At 39.3% G+C, this 20,194-nt stretch overlaps 1 protein-coding gene across 4 annotated transcripts in view; it reads left to right on the top strand.

Moving 5' to 3' along the window:
- The window catches only part of DOCK3 (dedicator of cytokinesis 3), a 384,134-nt gene that overhangs the window by 197,898 nt on the left and 166,042 nt on the right, over window positions 1-20,194 (top strand). For all 4 annotated transcript variants that reach the window (XM_082348082.1, XM_082348083.1, XM_082348081.1 and 1 more), the window contains exons 7-9: window positions 2,105-2,189; window positions 14,801-14,842; window positions 15,530-15,684. In XM_082348082.1, coding sequence (XP_082204208.1) covers window positions 2,105-2,189; window positions 14,801-14,842; window positions 15,530-15,684 — 282 coding nt within the window. The remainder of the gene's footprint in view (window positions 1-2,104; window positions 2,190-14,800; window positions 14,843-15,529; window positions 15,685-20,194) is intronic.

Here is a 20,194-nt window from a genome sequence, read left to right as displayed (position 1 = left end):
ATTTGTAAAATATCTTAAATTGATAAATTGTTTAATTTCACTTTCCTTCTACAAATACTAATACCATTTGTGTGATCTTTCCACTGTTTTTCCACATGCATGTAAAAGTATTCTAAATATTTGAGATCAAAACCGCAAAATTGTCTTTCAGATGTAAATTGCTTTTTAAGATGAGAGAGGTGGAAAGGATGTGCTTCAGCTATATCTTGCTCTCCATGATACTACTGCCTTTACATGCTATAAGTATTAGAAGCCAGAGGCCTGAAATTATTTCAGGGAAATTAAGAATAATTAAGAGGTGATTGAATGGAGTACTTCTTTGATGTATGAAGACAGGAAATAAAATCTTACAGATTTAAGTGCATTAATGTCAGTAATCAGATTTGATGGCATGGTTTTACCATTAAGCTGTGAACTATTGTAGTTAAGGACAACCGTGTATTACTGATCTTCTCATCATGCAAAACTACAAGGGTTTTTTTTTCTTCTGCATTTAATACCAAAAAATTGTTTCTTCTTTAAAAACTCATATTTCTCTATTATAGAATAATACAAGTTATAGTAATAGGTAATAGAAAAATATGGGTTTTTATCCTTTAATAGAAAAATAGGTTTCTCCTTTTTTTTTGCCTGCTAAAAAGTACACATCTAAATTTTAATTCTTAATCATAGTAATCATATTAGTCTGTGTGATTAGTGTGTTCGCTTATAGCTTCTTCATGTAGGTTTGATTCCCCATTTTTATTTTATCAGTCTTATTACCATTTAACCTCTTCATATCGTTTCCTATAAAATAGGGTTAAATTGTAAATAAAATAATTCTGCATTTTGGATGTATATGTGGCTTATTTTAAATAAGTGGGAGTTTTATGTACAGAAAGAGCCTAGGGAATTAGTTTTGCTAGCATATTCTAAATGTAGTTCATAATCTAGGTGAAGAAAAAAATATATATACTTATCCTTCCATCATCTATGGCATACTTTTGCCAGGTGCAATAATTCATAACACTCGTTTTAGAGTAGGGTGGTCACAGAGCAGCTCTGAAACGCTGATTAGGGTTATAGGCCCTCTCCTCAGAGAAAATGCATATATGAACATATGCACATACTTTTATACATAGTTACAGGGGTCCACAACCCCTAATTCCACTGACTCCAGATTTAGAGCTGTTGTTCTAGAGAGTGAGAAAGGGCGTAACATGTATTGAATATAAATTATGTATCATATTTGAACCCAAGAGTTCTGCCTGTCCAGAGTTATTTCCACTGTCTCATACTGCCTCCCAATCAACTATTAATCATTATCACTTATTCCTTCCTGCCCAAGTTATACCAGATCTTCTAAGTATTGTTTTCTTTATTAATCGTGCTCCCTGGTTAAACTTCCATCTAAAGTGTCTTAAGGTATTGGCTAATGTGTGGCGAGGTCTTCACTATAACCCAGTGTCAGTATTAATTAAATTGAAAATGAGATAAAACTCAACCAAAACATACATTTCTTTGAGTTTAATACCTTTAGGAGGTGATTTTTTTTTTTTTTTTTTTTGGCTGTGCCTTGCAGTATCTTCGTTTCCCAGCCAGGGATTGAACCCATGCCCATATGGCAGTAAAAGCGCAGAATCCTAACCAGTGGACCTCCTGGAATTCCCAGGAGGTGATTTTTATGTGTTTGACTTTGAATTACAAATCTACTTGGACACTGAATAATTTTTTTTATCCTAATGAAAGTAATGCATGGCTGAGCCTGTGCATACTTGCAGGATGGGGGATATCAAAAAATAAACACAACTTATTAATGATCTAAGAAAATCCATCCTTAGTGAACTCAAGCAATCTGTTATAAATGTGATACTGAATGAATCCTTTTTACCGTCACAGGGGGAACTGCTTGATGACGAAAATTGTCACAGTCTTAAAATTCCTAGCCTCATTTATTTACCTAAAGGTGAACACAGTTAGGTTACTGGATAAAGGCATGTCCCTGCGGAGGCAGTGTCTGAACTTCTGTCCATAAGGTCATGGTTGGCATGGGCTCCCAGGCACATAAAGAGAGATGAGTAGTTTGAGGACATGGCATGCTGAATGTGGTCTTTCTCTTTACTAGGCATTTGGGCCTGGACCTGGTGCCTCGAAAGGACTTTGAAGTAGTGGATGCGGACCAGATTAGTGTCTCAGATCTCTATAAAATGGTAAGAAATATTACACAGGGTAGCTTGCTCCTGCACACTTAATTTTTTTCTCTCTTATTATTCCTAATTACATTATGAAACAATATTGCTAAAATCATTCCTTTGTTTCAGTGTATTTAAGGGCTCTTCCTTATCTGGACAGTACCTATCACACTTGCTCTCTAAATGGAATTACTATGTAGGGCTGTTGGACCTACTGTAATGTCTAGCAGTCATTTCTCAGTTGGTTTTGCTGGTGAACAGAGCTCCTTCAGCCTGCAGCAGTTACTAAAATTTTGTCTCTCTCCACCTCTTAAGAAGAGAAGGTAGTTGAAGCTGAAAAGAGCCAGTTATTAATTAATGTAATGATTAACCCTGGAAATAATGTACCAGCATTTCTTTCTTAAAACTTTTTTTATTGAACTATAGTTGATTTACAGTGTTGTGTTAGTTTCTGGTGTATAGCAAAGTGGTTCAGTTATGTGTGTGTGTGTGTGTGTGTATTCTTTTTCAGATTCTTTTCCATTAGAGTTTATTACAAGATATTGAATATAGTTCCCTGTGTTATACAGTAGGGCCTTGTTGTTTATCAGTGTACCAGTATTTCTAAGATAAATCCTTAACTGTCTGTTGGTTATTATAAAAGTGTATTGAGTTGACTGATAACCAAGATTACATTTTGCAGGGTGAATGAGAAGAAGTAACTAAAAGGTACAAAATTTTAAAGTAAAACAAATAAACATCAAAAACCTTAGGTGACTATTAAGCTTAGACTAAAGGACTGGGTAAAACCTTACTTTGAGGAGTATATATTCAAGGAGTGTATATTGGTGAGAATTACAAGTTTTAGAAAGAATTACAAATTTCTCTTTAAGAAAATGAAATATTTTTAGGAAGCATAGAGGATGCAAAGTATGTTGCCTGGTCAAGAACCATAGGAAATTTGCCTAAATAATATACAAATAACATATCAATTGCTTCTGTATATTTGCTTATGTATATTTACAAGTATACAAAAGCATTTGTGTTCAGTTGCCTTAACTATGCTCTGTGTGAAGTGATATGTGTGAGATATAGAAATTAAAGATGAACGAGACTTACTCCTTCCTTTAAGAATATCACCATCTATGGCGCAGTGGTTAAGAATCCGCCTGCCAATGCAGGGGACACGGGTTCGAGCCCTGGTCCAGGAAGATCCCACATGCCGTGGAGCAACTAAGCCCGTGTGCCACAACTACTGAGTCTGCGCTCTAGAGCCCGTGAGCCACAACTACTGAGCCCACGTGCCACAACTACTGAAGCCCGCGCACCTAGAGCCTGTGCTCCACAACAAGAGAAGCCACTGCAATGAGAAGCCCACGCACCGCGATGAAGAGTAGCCCCCACTCGCCGCAACCAGAGAAAGCCCGCACACAGCGACAAAGACCCAACGCAGCCAAAAATAAAAATAAAATTAAGAAAAAAAAAAAAAAAAAGAATATCACCATCCAGGGTATTGGCTTCTAACTCTTTCTAGATTATGGAGGATCGATAAAATTTCTCCCCAGGACGATGCAAGTATGATTTTGCATACAAATTTTATACTCAATTTTAGGGAATTGATAGTTGCCTCTGAACCCCATGCATGGTCCCCATGTTTAGAAACTACTCTAGTGGGATCAAATAGACCACAAACAAGAATGTTTATGAGCTGCATGTCATAATTAAGATATACACTGATGCTGTTAGAGGGAGTAGCTGATTTCCTGGGGCTTTGAGAAATCAATGAAAGCTTCCAGAGGCAAGTAATGCTTAAGGTGAGTCTTGAGAGATGCTCAGGGCTTCATCAGGAAGACAAGCCATAAGGAAAGACATTCCAAAATGACACAGAGCATAGGGAAGTAGTAATTCCAGGGAACTATAAGATACTTGGTAACTTTGGCATGTAAGTATGTGTTAGCAATTGGGAGATAAGGCCAAGAAGGAGGCAAGAGCCAGATCACAAAGAGCTTTGTAAACCCCAAATTGGTAGAACTGCTGGTCTGATAGAACCATGGAGTGACATGATTGGATGTGGGTTTTAAATGCTGAGAGAGTATAAAATGCAGAAGACTGGAATCAGGGAGGAAAGAGGCCACGGAAGTGATTCAGGCAAGAAATAAAGGCTAGGCAGCAATAGGAATGGAGAAAAAATGCAATAGAAAATGTAGATGTTAATAAGTAAAAATGATGAATTTTGATGATCAATTAGATATGGAAAGTGAAAGAAGAATGACAGTTTGAAGCTAAGAACTCCTGTGAGAATGGTGGCTTGGAGGATGATATTTTTGGTAAGGATTTTGCATTTTATTCTAAGTGTGACAGAAGGCCTGTGAAGGTACTTGAGCAGGGGAATTACATGATTTGGCTTACATTTTAAAAGGACTCCTCCAGCTGATGTGTGCAGAAGGACTGGAGTGGAGCAAGAATGGAAACAGGGAGTGGTCATTCAAACAAAAGATTTTGATTTCAGTATCTTGAGCTAGATAGAGTTGGAACAGTGGAAGTGGTAAGTTGTTGGATTCTGAATATGTGTTGAAGATAGATCCAGTCAGAGTTGTTAATAGATTGAATAGGTGCGTGTGTATACAAAAAAGAGAAAGGTCAGAGAAGAATGACTCCTATGTTTTGACCTGCCCAACTTTGACCTGGGTGGAAATGGAATAGGAAACATTGTGGGAGAAGTTTTGAGAGTAGAGCAGTGGGGATCAATATTTCTGGGTTTTCCTTTCAAGGTTTAAATGTCTTCTAGACCTCCAGACTAAGATGTTGAAAGTCTGGAGTTCAGAAGTGAAGTTAAGATATAACAATTTTGGAGTCATCAGAGTATATATGGTATTAAAAGCTGTTGGATAAGATGACCACTGCTTTCCACAAACCTCCATACAGTGAAACCCAGTGGTCAGCAGGTCCTACACAGCAATTCCAGACAGCCAAGCATCAACAGCCATTGGAAGAAACCTCCCACATGAAACTTAAAGACCAAAAGAAATACTTATGAAAGAAACTTGGAAAAAACAGACAACTCAGTGGAAGAAAATGGTGATTGCTGTCTGCAAAGAGAAATGAGACAGCCAGGAAGCAGAGTGGAGCAATCTAAGAAGCAACCCCAGAAGCTCTAGAAAATTACAATTGAGATAACTGGAATAAACTTGGTATAACTACTGAGACATCTAGACATGGCTAGGAACAAGGAAGTAGGGCAGACAGAGGCTGCCAGTATCAGTCATGCATTGGGAGCAACCATGGCTCACAGTGGCCTGCTCTGCCTAGAATCCCAGCAGCCTTTGCTGCTGTGGACCTCAACAACCCTTGTGGACACTGCAGAACCCCTCAGCTTTTATTACTGGGGACCTCATAATGGACCCCAGCAGACTGCTCCACAGAGGACCCTAGCATATTTCACCACTGAAGAAACCAGTAACCACCACAGAACCCCTGCAGATTTTGCCACTCAGGTTTTCACCCCACAGGTATCTGCATTCACAGATGCCAGCCACCTGAGTCCCCCAGCTCCCTCCACATCTCTTGACAGAGCACGAGTTATGTAGCAGCCCTGGCCTCTGTGGTTGTGTGCATGTAAGACACCAGTCTAGACCCCTACAGCTGACCCCCACTGCTTTGTGTGTGCTCATGTCTAGCCTCTGCAGCTGTGTACCTGCATGCCACCAGCCTGACTCCCAACACAGGCCTCCACTGCCATGCATACAACCACGGCAAGCCCCTGTAGCCACAGGAGTGTATGCCAACAGCCAAGGCCCCCACAGCTGCTTGTGGCCCATATCCAGCCTTGACTTGTCACTGGCCTGCAACCCTAGGCTCACCTAAAGGTAACCCCTGCAGCTGTGCACCTGCACACTGCCAGCCCAACTCCCATCCCTGCCTCCACTGCCATGCATGTGCTCATGGCTAGCCTCTACAACCTCATGAATATGTGCCAACAGCTAGGGTCCCTGCAGTTGCTCGTCAGTCTGCAGTTGGCACCAGCCCTTTCTGCTAGTCCCAGCCCTTGCTATTATGTGTGTGTCTGCAGCTTCCCCCTCCCACTATGCAGGCACCTGAAGCTGGACCCTGAAGCCATGTGTGTACACACTTCTGACTCTGGCCACCACTGCTGCCTGCCCTGGTCCCTAGCCACTGGACCTGGAAGAGCCACTGAGGACCCCAACATCCCTTGCAGCTACTGTGGACCCTCCACAGTTTTCCCTAAGATTCACAGAATTGTTGATATTGTGGACCTATGTGGCCTCAGCCAATGAGACCTGCACCCTGAGCCCAGAGCTACGATATGCCCTAACCTGGGCACCCTGCACCATTAGACCCAGAGTCATAGCATGCTCTAGCATCCTCACATCCATAGGTGAAGGTCTTTCCTTACCAAAGTCAGTCCATAAAGTCTTGAAGAGATAACGGCTCTTCAAATGTGCAGACAACTATGAAAGGCTACAGGGATCACAAAAAATCAGAGAAACATGACACCACCAAAGGAACACAGTAAATTTTCAGTAACTGACCCTAAAGAAATGGAGATGTACAAATTGCCTGACAGAGAATTCAAAGTAGTTATTTTAAAGATGCTCAGAGAGCTACAAGAGAACACCAGTAAACAGTTCAACAAAATCAGGTAAATAAAACAAGACCAAAATGAGAAGTTCAACAAAAACATAGAAAACATAAAAGAGAACCAAACGAATTTTGGAGCTGAAGATTACAGTGACTGAACTGAAGAATTCAGTGGAGAGCTTCAATATTAGACTGGACCAAGCAGAAGAAAGAATTAGTGAACTTTGGGACTTCCCTGGTGGTGCAATGGTTAAGAATCCGACTGCCAACGCAGGGGACACGGGTGTGAGCCCTGGTCTGGGAAGTTCCCACGTGCTGCGGAGCAACTAAGCCCGTGTGCCACAACTGCTGAGCCTGTGCTCTAGAGCCCATGAGCCACAACTACTGAGACTGCGTGCCGCAACTACTGAAGCCCATGTGCCTAGAGCCCGTGCTCCACAACAAGAGAAGCCACCACAGTGAGAAGCCCGTGTACCACAACGAAGAGCAGCCCCCGCTTGCCACAACTAGAGAAAGCCCGTGTGCAGCAACGAAGACCCAATGCAGCCAAAAAAGATTTAAAAAACCCAAAAAACCAAGAGTACGTGGAATTCCCTGGCGGTCCAGTGGAGCCAAAAAAAAAAAAAAAAAAGAGAGAGAGAATTAGTGAACTTAGAGACAGATATATCAGAATTTTCCAGTCAAAGGAGCAAAAAGTAAAAAGAATCAAGAAACGCTATGATATTTAAAGGTTACCATTAAGAAAATCAATCTATACATTATTAGAGAACCAGAAGAGAGGAGAGCAGAAAGGGGCAGAAAGCTTACTTAAAGTAATGCCTGAGAACTTGCCAAATCTGGGGAGAGAGATTTGAACATCAAGTTCATGAAGCTCATAGGTTCCCGAACAATTTGAACCCACAGAGATGTTCTCCACGACATTATAATAAAACTATCAAAAATCAAAGACAGAGAAAAATACCATATGATATCACTTATATGTGGAATCTAAAAAAATGATACAAGTTAACTTATTTACAAAACAGAAATAGACTGACAAACATAGAAAACAAACTTATGGTTACCAAAGGGGAAAGGGGGGGAGGTAAATTAGAAGTTTGGGATTAACAGATACACACTACTATATATAAAAACAAACAAGCAGCAATGAGACCCAACGCTGCCAAAAATAAAATAAATAAAATAAATTTAAAAAAAACCATGAAGATATAAAACACTTAAGTATATAGTCAAATTCAGAATACTCCAATACTGTAATATGGTGGTATATTACTCTAGTATAAAGGTGAAAAGACAGAAAAGTTAAAAATAACTATAATTACAATAATTTGTTAATGGATACACAGTATAAAAAGATGTAAACTGTGATATCAAAAACATAAAGTGGTGGGAAGTGAGTAAAAGGGTAGAGATTTTGTATGGGATTGAAGTTAAGTTGTAATAGCTTTATCTATAAGATGTTTTATGTAAGTCTTACGTAACCAGAAAGCAAAAACCTATGGTAGATACATACAAAATAAGGAGAAGTGAATCAAAGCACACTACTATGGAAAATCATCAGTTTACAAAGAAAGACAGCAAGAGAAGAGGAAAGGAACTACAAAATGAGCTAGAAAACAATTTTTAAAATAGCAATAGAAATTTCTTACCTATCTATAATTACTTTACTTAAATGTAAATGGATTAAATTCTCAATCAAAAGACATAGAGTGGCCAAATGGATTTAAAAAAAAAAAACCAAGAATATTCTGTTTATTAACAGACTTACTTCAGTGTTGAGAACATGCATAGGCTGAAAGCAAGAAACAGAAAAAGATAATCCATCCAAATGGCAACCAAAAGATGGCAGCAGTAGCTATTTTTATATCAGACAAAATAGGCTATTTTTAAAAAATAAATAAATTTATTTATTTATTTATTTTTGGCTGTGTTGGGTCTTCATTGCTGTGCACGGGCTTTCTCTAGTTGCGGCGAGTGGGGGCTACTCTTCGTTGTGGTGCATGGGCTTCTCATTGTGGTGGCTTCTTTTTGTTGTGGAGCATGGGCTCTAGGCACGTGGGCTTCAGTAGCTGTGGCACGTGGGCTCAGGAGTTGTGGCTCACAGGCTGTAGAGCGCAGGCTCAGTAGTTGTGGCGCATGGGCTTAGTTGCTCTGTGGCATGTGGGATCTTCCCGGACCAGGGCTCAAACCCGTGTCCCCTGCATAAGCAGGCGGATTCTTAACCCCTGCGCCACAAAGGAAGTCCCAAAATAGGCTTTAATTAAAAAACTGTAACAAGAAACAAAGAAGGTGATTATATAATGATAGAGGGGTCATTCATCAAGAGCATATAACAACTGTAAATATATATGCACCCAACTTCAGAGCACCTGAATCTATAGAGCAAATATTAACAGAACTGAAGCGAGAAATAGACAAGAATACAACAATATTAGATTCTTTAGTACCCCACTTTCAACAAGTGATAGATCATTCAGACAGAAAATCAATGAGGACACGTTGGACTTGAACTACACTTAGTACCAAATGGACCTAACAGTCATATTTGGAATATTAAGAATATTCTGTCCAATAGCAGCAGGATACACATTCTTCTCAAGTGCACATGGAACAATCTCCAGAATAGATCACATGTTAGGCCACAAAATAAGTCTTAACAAATATAAGAAGATAGAAATCATATGAAATATCTTTTCTGACTACAGTGATTTGAAACTAGAATTCAGTAACAGGGAGAAAACTGGAAAATCCACAAATATGTTGCAGTTAAGCAACAAAATCCTGAACAACCAATGAGTCAAAGAAGAAATCAAAAGGGAAATTAAAAAATATGTCCTGAGACAAGCAAAAATGGAAACACAACATGCTAAAACTTAGGGATGCAGTGAAAGCAAATCTAAGAGGAAAGTTTATAGTGAAAAATGCCTCCGTTAAGAAAAAAAGATCTCAAATAACCGAACTTTATACTTCGTAGAACTAGGAAAAGAACAAACTATTCCCAAAGTCAGCAGAAGGAAGGAGGTAACAAAGATCAGGGCAAAAATAAATGGAATAAAGAACAGAAAAACAATAGAAAAGATCAATGAAGCTAAGAGTTGGGTTTTTTTTTTGAAAAGACTAGTTGGCAAATATTTAGCTAGATTTAGCAAGAAAAAAGAGAAGTCAAGTAAATAAAATTATAAATGAAAGAAGAGACAGCTGATAAACAGAAATACAAATGATCGTAAGAGACTGCTATGAACAATTATATGCCAACAAATTGGACACCCTAAATAGAAACATACAACCTACCAAGACTAAATTATGAAGAAATAGGAAAACTGAACAGACCAGTAACAAGTAAGGAGATTGAATCAATAATCAAAAACTTCCTAACAAAGAAAAGCCCAGGACCAGATGGCTTCATGGGTGAATTTTATCAAACATTTAAGAAGAATGAATGCCAATCCTTCTGAAACTCTAACAAAAAATTCGAATAGGAGGAAACACTCTTCAAACTTATTTTACAAGGCCATCATTACCCTGATACCAAAGCCAGATAAGGACACTCCAAGAAAAGAAGGCCAATATCCCAGATGAATGTAGATACAAAAATTCTCAACAAAATGCTAGCAAACCAAATTCAACAGCACATTAACAGCACATGATCAAGTGGGATTTATTTCAGGAATGCAAGAATGGTTCAGCATCTGCAAATCAATCAATGTAATGTGCCACATTAACAAAATAAAGGATAAAAATCGTATGATCTAAACCTAAAATGGAAAAGAATCTGTAAAACATTATATATATACATATATATGTGTGTGTGTGTATATATATATATATAAATATAAACTGACTCACTTTGCTATATTCCTGAAACCAACACAACATTGTGAATCAACTGTAGTTCAATTAAAAAATCATAAGATCATCTCAATAGATGCAGAAAGAGCAATTGACAAAATTTCAACATCCTTTATAATAAAAACTCTCAAGAAAGTGGGCATAGAAGAAGCACACCTCAGTATAATGAAGCCATATATGAGAAGCCCACAGCTAACATCATACTCAGCAATGAAAGGTTGAAAGCTTTTTCTCTAAGATCAAGAACAAGACAAGGGTGCCCACTCTCACCATTCCTATTCAACATAGTACTGGAGGGACTTCCCTGGTGGCGCCATGGTTAAGAATCCACCTGCCAGTGGATTCGATCCCTGGCCCGGGAATGTCCCATGTGCTGCAGAGCAATTAAGCCCATGCGCCACAACTACTGAACCTGCACTCTAGAGCCCGTGAGCCACAGCTACTCAGCCTGCGTGCCACAACTACTGAAGCCCACACGCCCTAGAGCCCATGCACTGCAACTACTGAGCCCATGTGCTGCAACTACTAAAGTCCATGTGCCTAGAGCCCATGGTCCGCAACAAGAGAAGCCACCACAATGAGAAGCCCGTGCACCGCAATGAAGAGTAGCCCCCGCTCGCCACAACTGGAGAAAGCCCGCACACAGCAACAAACACCCAACGCAGCCAGAAAAACCAACAACAACAACAAAAAACAAAAAAAGCCCCATAGTACTGGAAGCCCTAGCCAGAACAATAGAGCAGTTAGGCAAGAAGAAGAAAGAAAAGGCATCCAAATGGGAAAGAAAGAAAGAAACTGTCACTACTTGCAGATGACATGATCTTATACATAGAAAATTTTGAAGACTCCACCAAAAAACTGTTAGAATAAAAAAATTCAATAAAGTTTCAGGATACAAAATCAACATACATAAATCAATTACAAAAATCAGAATATCCTATGAACTATCTGAAAAAAAAATAAAGCAAACAATCCTATTTACAATAGCATAAAAAACAATAAAATACTTAGGAATAACTTTCACTGAGTAAGTAAAGGATCTGTATACTGAAAGCTGTAAGATATTGATGAAATTAAAGAAGACAAAAATAAATGGAAAGATATCCCATGCTCAAGAATTGGAAGAGTTAATATTGTTAAAATATCCACCCTACCCAGAGCCATCTATAGATTCAATGCAATCCCTATAAAAATTCCAGTGGTGTTTTCCACAGAAATAGAAAAACCAATCCTAAAATTTGTATGGAACCACAATGGACTCTGAATAGCCAAAGCAATCTTGAGAAGGAAAAAAGCCTGGAAGCATCACACTTCCTGATTTTGAACTATATTATAAATCTGTAGTAATTCAAAACAGTGAATGTTGTACTGGCATAAAAACAGACACGTAGACCAATGGGACAGAATCAAAATCCCAGTAATAAACCCACACATATACAGTCAAGTAATATTTTAACAAGGGAACCAGTAATATTCACTGGGGAAAGGATAGTCTCTTCAATAAATGTTGGGAAAACTGGATATGCAGAAGAACGAAACTGTACTCCTGTTTTATGCCACGCACAAATATTAACTCCAAATGGATTAAGGACTTAAATGTTAGACCTGAAACCGTAAATCTCCTATAAGGAAACATAAGGGAAAAGCTGCTTGATGTTGGTGTTGGCAGTGATCTTTTGGATATGACGTCAAGAGCACAAGCAACAAAAGCAAAAATCAGCAAGTGGGACTATATCAAACAGAAAAGTTTCTGTACAGCAAAATATACAATCAACAAAATGAAAATTCAACCTGCAGAATAGGAGAAAATGTTTGCAAACCTTATATATGATAAAGGGTTAATATCCAAAATATGTAAGGAACTCTTAAAACTCAGTAGCAAAAAATCAATTATTCTGAGTTTTTAAATGAGAAAAAAATGTGACTTTTTTCCAAAGAAGTCATACATACATGAAAAGGTGTTTGATAATCACTAATCATCAGGGAAATGCAAATCAAAACCACAATGACATGCTACCTCACACCTGTTAGATATTACTTCACACCTATTTGCTTATCATTAAATAAATGCTCGCAAGGATATGGAGAAAAGAGAACTCTTATGCACTTTTGGTGGAAATGTACATTTGTACATTCCAAAATGCCAGTTCTGATGCCATTCTCTGGCTACCCATGTGGGGTGCTTTCAGACTAGGTTGAAGAGTTCTCCCCCAATTTTTTTTTTTAATTTATTTTTTTGATTGCATTGGATCTTCTTTGCTGCCCGCAGGCTTTCTCTAGTTGCAGCGAGCGAGGGCTACTCTTCATTGCGGTGCACGGGCTTCTCATTGTGGTGGCTTCTCTTGTTGCAGAACACGGGCTCTAGGCGCACGGGCTTCAGTAGTTGCAGCACGCTGGCTCAGTAGTTGTGGCTCTCGGGCTGTAGAGCGCAGGCTCAGTAGTTGTGGCACACAGGCTTAGTTGCTCCGCAGAATGTAGGATCTTCCTGGACCAGGGATCGAACCCGTGTCCCCTGCATTGCCATGCGGATTCATAACCACTGCGCCAGCAGGGAGGACCCAAGTTCTCCCCAAATTTGATGCCTCTGAAGTCTAGAATGATGTCTTTTATTGTCAGCCGGGATGATTTACACTGAAATTAGCTGTAAACACCCATATATAGTTATAATTGAACATTAATGTTTATGATTGGTAGTCATTTTTAAGAGTTAGTCAGTAAATTCACTTGAGAAGAATGCCTTAGTGTAGCCCCTAAAAATAAAACAATGGAAAGAGTTGTAGGCCAGTAACCTTCCCAGTGGGATATGGGTCAGTAAACCATAGAAAGCTTGCTTTTTTTTTTTTTTTGAAAGCCTGATTTTTTTAAAGCTTTTTTTTTTTGTGAACTATTTTATATATGAAGTTTTCTGTTGTACATAAGCCTTCTATGTGATGGTTTCCCCAGCTGGTGGAGACCTGTTTTAATTATATTTAATATGTATCATGGGAACATATATTCCCATGGATGAACATTAATAGTCAATAATAATTAGCTAATATAGCTAATAATGCACATGAATATTTAATAATTAACTAATATAGCTAGTGAGATGCATTTAAATTAATATTTAATTGTACTTCAGTTTTATTTAGGGTTAAATGTGAATACTTGTTAAAAGAATGAAACCATTCTACTCAGCAACCAGTCTTATTAGCCATGTGATGTGGAACAGTTCACCAAATGAGAGCTGTCTCTCACAACCTGTAGGGGTCAAAGGAGGCAGGATAGAAACTCTCATTTTCAAGTCTCCTAAGACCAGGGACTTGAAGAATGGTGAACACACCTTTCTTCCTGGCCGGGGTTTACTTCTAAATGTGACTGACTTTTCTTTAATAACTAATTATAAAAATAGAACAGCAATAATAATAAGAATACTAATTATAGATAACAATGATCAACCACTTATAGTGTGTACTATGCTGGGTTAATCTGCACAAAACCCTATGAAGTTCAGCATGAAATGTTATCCTCACTTTACAGATGAGGAAAGTGAGAGTCAAGGTTTAAAATTTTGCACTTAGGTCCCTAACTACTATGTCTTGCTGCTTCCCATTATGTTGTTTGAACCTTGCATTAACCTTGTGAGGAAGACAACAAAAACTTGTATTTCATTTTTATAGTTGAGGGAAAATGTCCCTTGGAGAGAGTAAGCAATTTGTCTGGAGTTTCACAACCCATTTGCATGCAGCTGGGATTGGAATCTGCTTCTTCTAACTTTAGCCAGCAGCAAAGGAACAGCATGGAGAGATGTTTGGGAAGGAGCCACTTGTGGTTAAAGGCTATACCTTCTCCAGTGTGGAGAGCCTGAGGAAGCTGTGTCACGCAGTGCAGGATGTGATACATTGTGTGGAGAGGACAGTGGCAAAGCAAAAATCCAGTAGCAAGCACCCACCTGTGACTTGGCTGGTACTCTAAGGTAGAAAGGCCTGGGTTTGAATCCAGACTTTGCCACCTTCTTGCTGTGTGGGACCTTCAGCATTTCACTTCCTTACACTAAACCTTAGTTGGCTCTGTCAAATACAAATAACATTTGTCTAACAAGGTTATTAGAATTAAATGAGATCATATATGTAAAATATATATCAGAATGCCTAGCGTATAGAAGGTTCCTGGTAAAAGTTAGTTTCCTTCCCAATTGATTGAGTTTTTCTTTCTTTCCATAGCATTTATCTAGTCGGCAGAGCGTACAGCAAAGCACATCTCAGGTAAGCAACTTAACCAGGCCTCCCTATCTTTTCCCTCAATTCTTTCTTTTATGTGATTATAAAATAGGGGTGCACCAAGAAATTACTGACTTCTTTTTTTTCTTTTTGATAATCTTTTATTTTTATTTATTTATTTATTTTTAACCACTGACTTCTTGATTGTGACCTAAGGGGCCCTGACCTCCAAGCAGACTTGGCTACTCTCCACTCCTCTGTGCAAATTTACACAAGCACAGTTGAAACAGAGTAGACCGAGAGACTAAAATGAATCAGTCTGAGAAAATAAAAATGGTATTTAGAATGGTAGCTATTACTATCTAACAGTATAAACCAAGTGCATCAGGGTCATGACAGCATCTCCAAGAAGTGACTTTGAAAATGGTTCTCTGGAGAATTTAGATGTTTGTGACCTGGTGGAGATTTTGAGTTCACTTATAAGTTGGAATTACTGTTCCCATATCTCCTTCACTCTGTTTACTTTTCCCAGCTGCATATTTGCCTACCTCAAATCAAGCATATTGACGCAACATCTGCTACTAGCAAAGAAAACACTTTCAATCTCCCTTTCTCTTAAATGATCCCCTTCAGCAGTATGAGGAGTTAGTCATTTAGTTTTAATTTTACTTATGATCAATATAATGAATAACTACAATATTAGCAATCACTGTTTTTTGCCTTCCTCATTAGGTAGATACAATGCGCCCACGACATGGGGAAACCTGTCGGATACCAGTGCCACATCACTTCTTCCTCAGTCTGAAGAGTTTCACCTACAATACCATTGGGGAAGATACCGATGTCTTCTTTTCCTTATATGATATGAGAGAAGGCAAGCAGATCAGGTAAAAGTTATTAGAAGCTCTGGTGAGGTTGAGACTCTGTATTAGAATGGTGTGTCCTAGATCGTAGGCATCTCTGGACTTCAGAGAAGATAGATGCACGGAGGAGGCAAAACAAGATAAAGTAACCTCCTCTTATTTAGCTGAGAGTTTTGCTTCAAATCCCAGTGTACCCTGAAGTCACATGTGGCCTCTTTTGTCCCTGTGCCTATTTCCACATGGAAGCTCAAAACTCAGTCTTGGCCATCACCACCTCAGGGAAAGCAAAGGATGCATCTATTCAATGCCAGAGGAAACACATAGGAGAAACATAGAACAAAGCAAATTCAGCAAAGCGACCCAGCTCTTGAATGCAGGAAGCCCTGGGCTCTGTTTTCCTGCATGTGGGATAGAGAGGGCTCACAAGGAAATAGGCTAATGTTGTCCTGTTTGAGGGCAGCCCCAGCTCTCATTGTCCACCTAGCCCTGTAAAAGGAAGAGCATATTCTGGACAAAAGGGAAAGTTGGCCTGACTCTATCATTCCTCTTTAACTTGGATTGGAGGAGAAGCCACAGAAAGGGGCTGACATGCAGTAGACTGTGTGTCTTGAAAGAGCAATGAGACCCTTAAGCATGAGCAACTGCAGTAGTGTTTTTCCCCTTGAAAGGGAGGGAGAAATCAAGGAGACATTCTAGGCTTCTCTTCCTCTAGATGTCAGCAAGGCTCTAAAAGGGTGAGAAGACCTTTGTAGCCAACTTGGAATTTTAGGGAGCCCTGACTTTTCTCTGTGATTATCTTCTAGGTGGGGCAGAGAGAAAATAAATCTTGGGATACTTTCATGTTGCACATGGGAACTTCCTGTGTTAAGACTGCTTTATGGGTTGTTGTTGTTGTTTTACTTAAGATTTGAAAATAACTTTTACTTTTCCAATTGCGTGCTACATGTGGGAAGATTTTAAATGGAAGTTATAACAGAGTACAAAAAGAAAGCAGTTAATTTGTATGTTCCACAGTGCCTCTAGTCTTGACTATCCCACCCCGCTCCCCCCAAAATTAAAGCACTGTGCTTCACTTTGGTATAGGAGTAAAATGATATACTCACTGATGAGGGCATGTGGGTTTTCCTTGTCACCAGTGGCTCCCAGTATGTGCTTCTAGGAAAGCTGTGGTGGTGAAGGCAGCTACAGCTGCTGCACATAGGCAAGACTATAGGCCAGGGCTGCATGAATGTAGATTCTGACTGCTCTTGTTTTTCTACTAGACCAGAGGTTTGTAAACTTTCTTATTTAACATTTGTGTGTGGAAGAGTCCTTTTTCTTCAAGCTAAATTTTATAAGAAAGTTCAATAAATGAAACAGATAAAATAGAACTACTCTGCTGATGAAAGGGGAAGTAACAGGAATCTCACAATGTCCCTGCCCCTACCTAGTAAGTACCCTGTGGAACCACTGAAAGTACATGGGTTACAGTTTGAAAACCAGAGCACACTGTTTTGTCATCTTTGAGTGCCAGGGACTCTGTCTTCTCTCTCCATGATCCTAGCACCACACACAGTGCCTGTGCCCAGTACATTCTTTATCGGACTTACTGCACAGAGAAGATGCAAGCCCAGTACAGGCACCCCATTGCTCTGGTTTGTAATTCATGCAGGATCATCAGTCCATGCAGTTGTTTTATCTTTGGACTTACTGTTTATAATTTAGTCTCAAGAAACAATAAAACATTTTAAAAGAAGAAATGTAAAAAAAATTTTTATAGAGTTGCTGGAAATGATTAGGTCATTTAAAATCCCTACATATTAGAGAACTATACAACCTTCACATTCACGTAATAAAACTGTAAGATTCTCAGTTGAAAATACACACTTTCTTTAGTTTTAAGAGTGAACTAACAAGTAGAATTTTAGACATAGGTTTAACCAATAAATGTTCTTTCTTCTTTCCATTAGGATTTGTGTAGTGTGTAAGCCCTTAAAAATTTTAGGTCATTGAGCTGGTATTATCAGATAATTATGCTTTCATTATGATTAATTATCAAATTGGTCACATATTACTTTTTTGAAGCAGTTGTCAGAAGTCACAAAAGATGAGGGGGATGTATTACATCAGGTGCACAGAGAATAGATACAGAGCAATCGGTTTAATTGTTTCTTCTCCTCAAGATAACTCCTTGAGTGACTATTTTTCCAGTCAAATATTTCTAGTCTGGCCTCCAATCAAATGGTGCTAGTCTAGTGTTCAGTATTGCCAGGACACACTCAACCTCTGTGCCAAAGAACACATGTGAGTGGGGGAGCAAACTAAAGAGAAGACCAGCTATTGCTCTACTCTTAAGTCTTATTGCTGATTCCACAGGCACACCTAGAAGGGCTAAAGTGAATGACAAATTGCCAACCCACATCGTGCATTCTGATATATGTTGACTGATGAGTATTAGATGATCTGCTGGAGGGCAGAAACAGCAGCTGGCAGGGCCTTGGTAGCTCTATTTTTTTGTTTCATTTCATCATTCCAAACAGAATCATAAATATTTAGCCTTGAAATCTAAATCTCTAATTAAGACCTCTCCCCTGAGCTTCAGGTCCTCATTTCCTTTTTTCTACCAGACATATGCCCTTGGATGTCCTTCAGACATCCATCAACATTTCTAAACTGTGTTCATTTTCTATCCTCACACATATACTTCCTCCTTAAATCAAGTGAAAGGCATTTGCTCAGAGATCCATATCAGAAACTTAGGAGTCCTCTTAGGCTCCTCCCTCTCTATCTCCATCCCTTCTCAGTTAATCACTGTATCTTATTAACTTCTATCTCCTAATGCCAATCAAATCACTACCCTCACTTTATCCTCACTGTCACCCCAGATCCTTCACATTTCTCCCCAAATGTAGACTCCCTGAATCTGTCTTCCTACCCTGAGTTATCTTCCACACCACCACCATACTTCTCTTTTAAAAATGCAAACTGTTCATGTCAGCTCCCACTTAGGCTAAAAGCCCTTGTTACTTAGCATGGCATAAAAGGCCCAGCATGATATAATTCTGCCTGTTTCTCTAACTTTATTTCATGCATCCTAGTTTACTCCTGATGACTTATTTGGCTTTTTCTAAACATGCCTTGCTCTTTCGTGCCTCTCTGCCTTTGTTGGCTTGGTAAACTCCTGTTCATTCTTTACAACTCAACTTTATGAAACCTTCCTCATTCTATTTATGAGTAGAATCAGTCCTGGGGCTTCATTGTACACATTATGTCACCCTGTACCTAGCTTTATCCCATTACCAGATATTATACTGTAATTATACACATGCATGTAGATTTCCCCCACTGGAATGGGAGCTTCCTTGTGTGTTTTTTGTACCATTTTCTCCCCAGTGCTAACCACAGGACTTTGGATACTGGAGCATTAAATAAATAGTTATTGAGTGAATGAATGAATAAATTCATCTATCAAATAAGTACCAATCAGTCCTGTGAATCAAGAAATTTTCATTTAGTTGAACAGTTTAGCAAGCATTTGCTGAGGGTTTCTTGTTTGTGGGCCCCTGCAATACCTGCTAGGGATTTAGAGTTAAAAAAGAAATGTCCCTGCCCCTGAGGAGGTCTGAACAGGGTATTACAGAATTCCTAAAAGATGTGAAACATGTTATTCCCAATTTTAAGTACCAAACAAGCTGAGTGGAAAAGTAAGATGGGCAGATGTCTTATTGACATGTGGCAAGACTTTAAGCACAATAAGAAGTCAGGGAGCTGAATGTAAAATAGTTGGCTGATGGGAAGCAGCAGCATAGCACAGGGAGATTGGCTCGGTGCTTTGCCATGACCTAAAAGGGTGGGATAGGGAGGATGGGAGGGAGGCTTAAGAGGGAGGGGATATGGGGACATGTGTATGCATATGGCTGATTCGCTTTGTTGTGCAACATAAACTAACATGGTATTGTGAAGCAATTATACTCCAATAAAGATGTATTTAAAAAAAAAAAAAAGAAGTCAAGGAGGGACTTCCCTGGCGGTCCAGTGGTTAAGACTTTGCCTTCCAATGCAGGGGGTGCAGGTTCGATTCCTGGTTGGGGAGCTAAGATCTCACATGCCTCGTGGCCAAAAAACCAAAACTTAAAACAGAAGCAGCATTGTAACAAACTCAGTAAAGACTTTCAAAATGGTCCACATCAAAAAAAAAAAAAAATTCAGGGAAAAACAAACAAAAAATACAACCTATTAAGATAGAAACTTTTATAGAGCTTTTCAAGCTGAAAAAAATAAGAAGTCCTGGGGCTTCCCTGGTGGTGCAGTGGTTAAGAATCCGCCTGCCAATGCAAGGGACACGGGTTCGATCCCTGGTCCGGGAAGATCCCACATGCTGTGGAGCAGCTAAGCCCATGCGCCACAACTACTGAAGCCCACACACCTAGAGCCCGTGTTCCACAACAAGAGAAGCCACTGCAATGAGAAGCCCACACACCACAATGAGTAGCCCCTGCTCGCCACAACTAGAGAAAGCCCGCACACAGCAATGAAGACCCAACAGCCAAAAATA

The sequence above is a fragment of the Balaenoptera borealis genome, assembly GCF_965194805.1.
Source record: "Balaenoptera borealis genome assembly, chromosome: 12".
NCBI classification, from domain to species: domain Eukaryota; kingdom Metazoa; phylum Chordata; class Mammalia; order Artiodactyla; family Balaenopteridae; genus Balaenoptera; species Balaenoptera borealis.
This window is presented reverse-complemented; position numbering and strand designations above follow the sequence as displayed.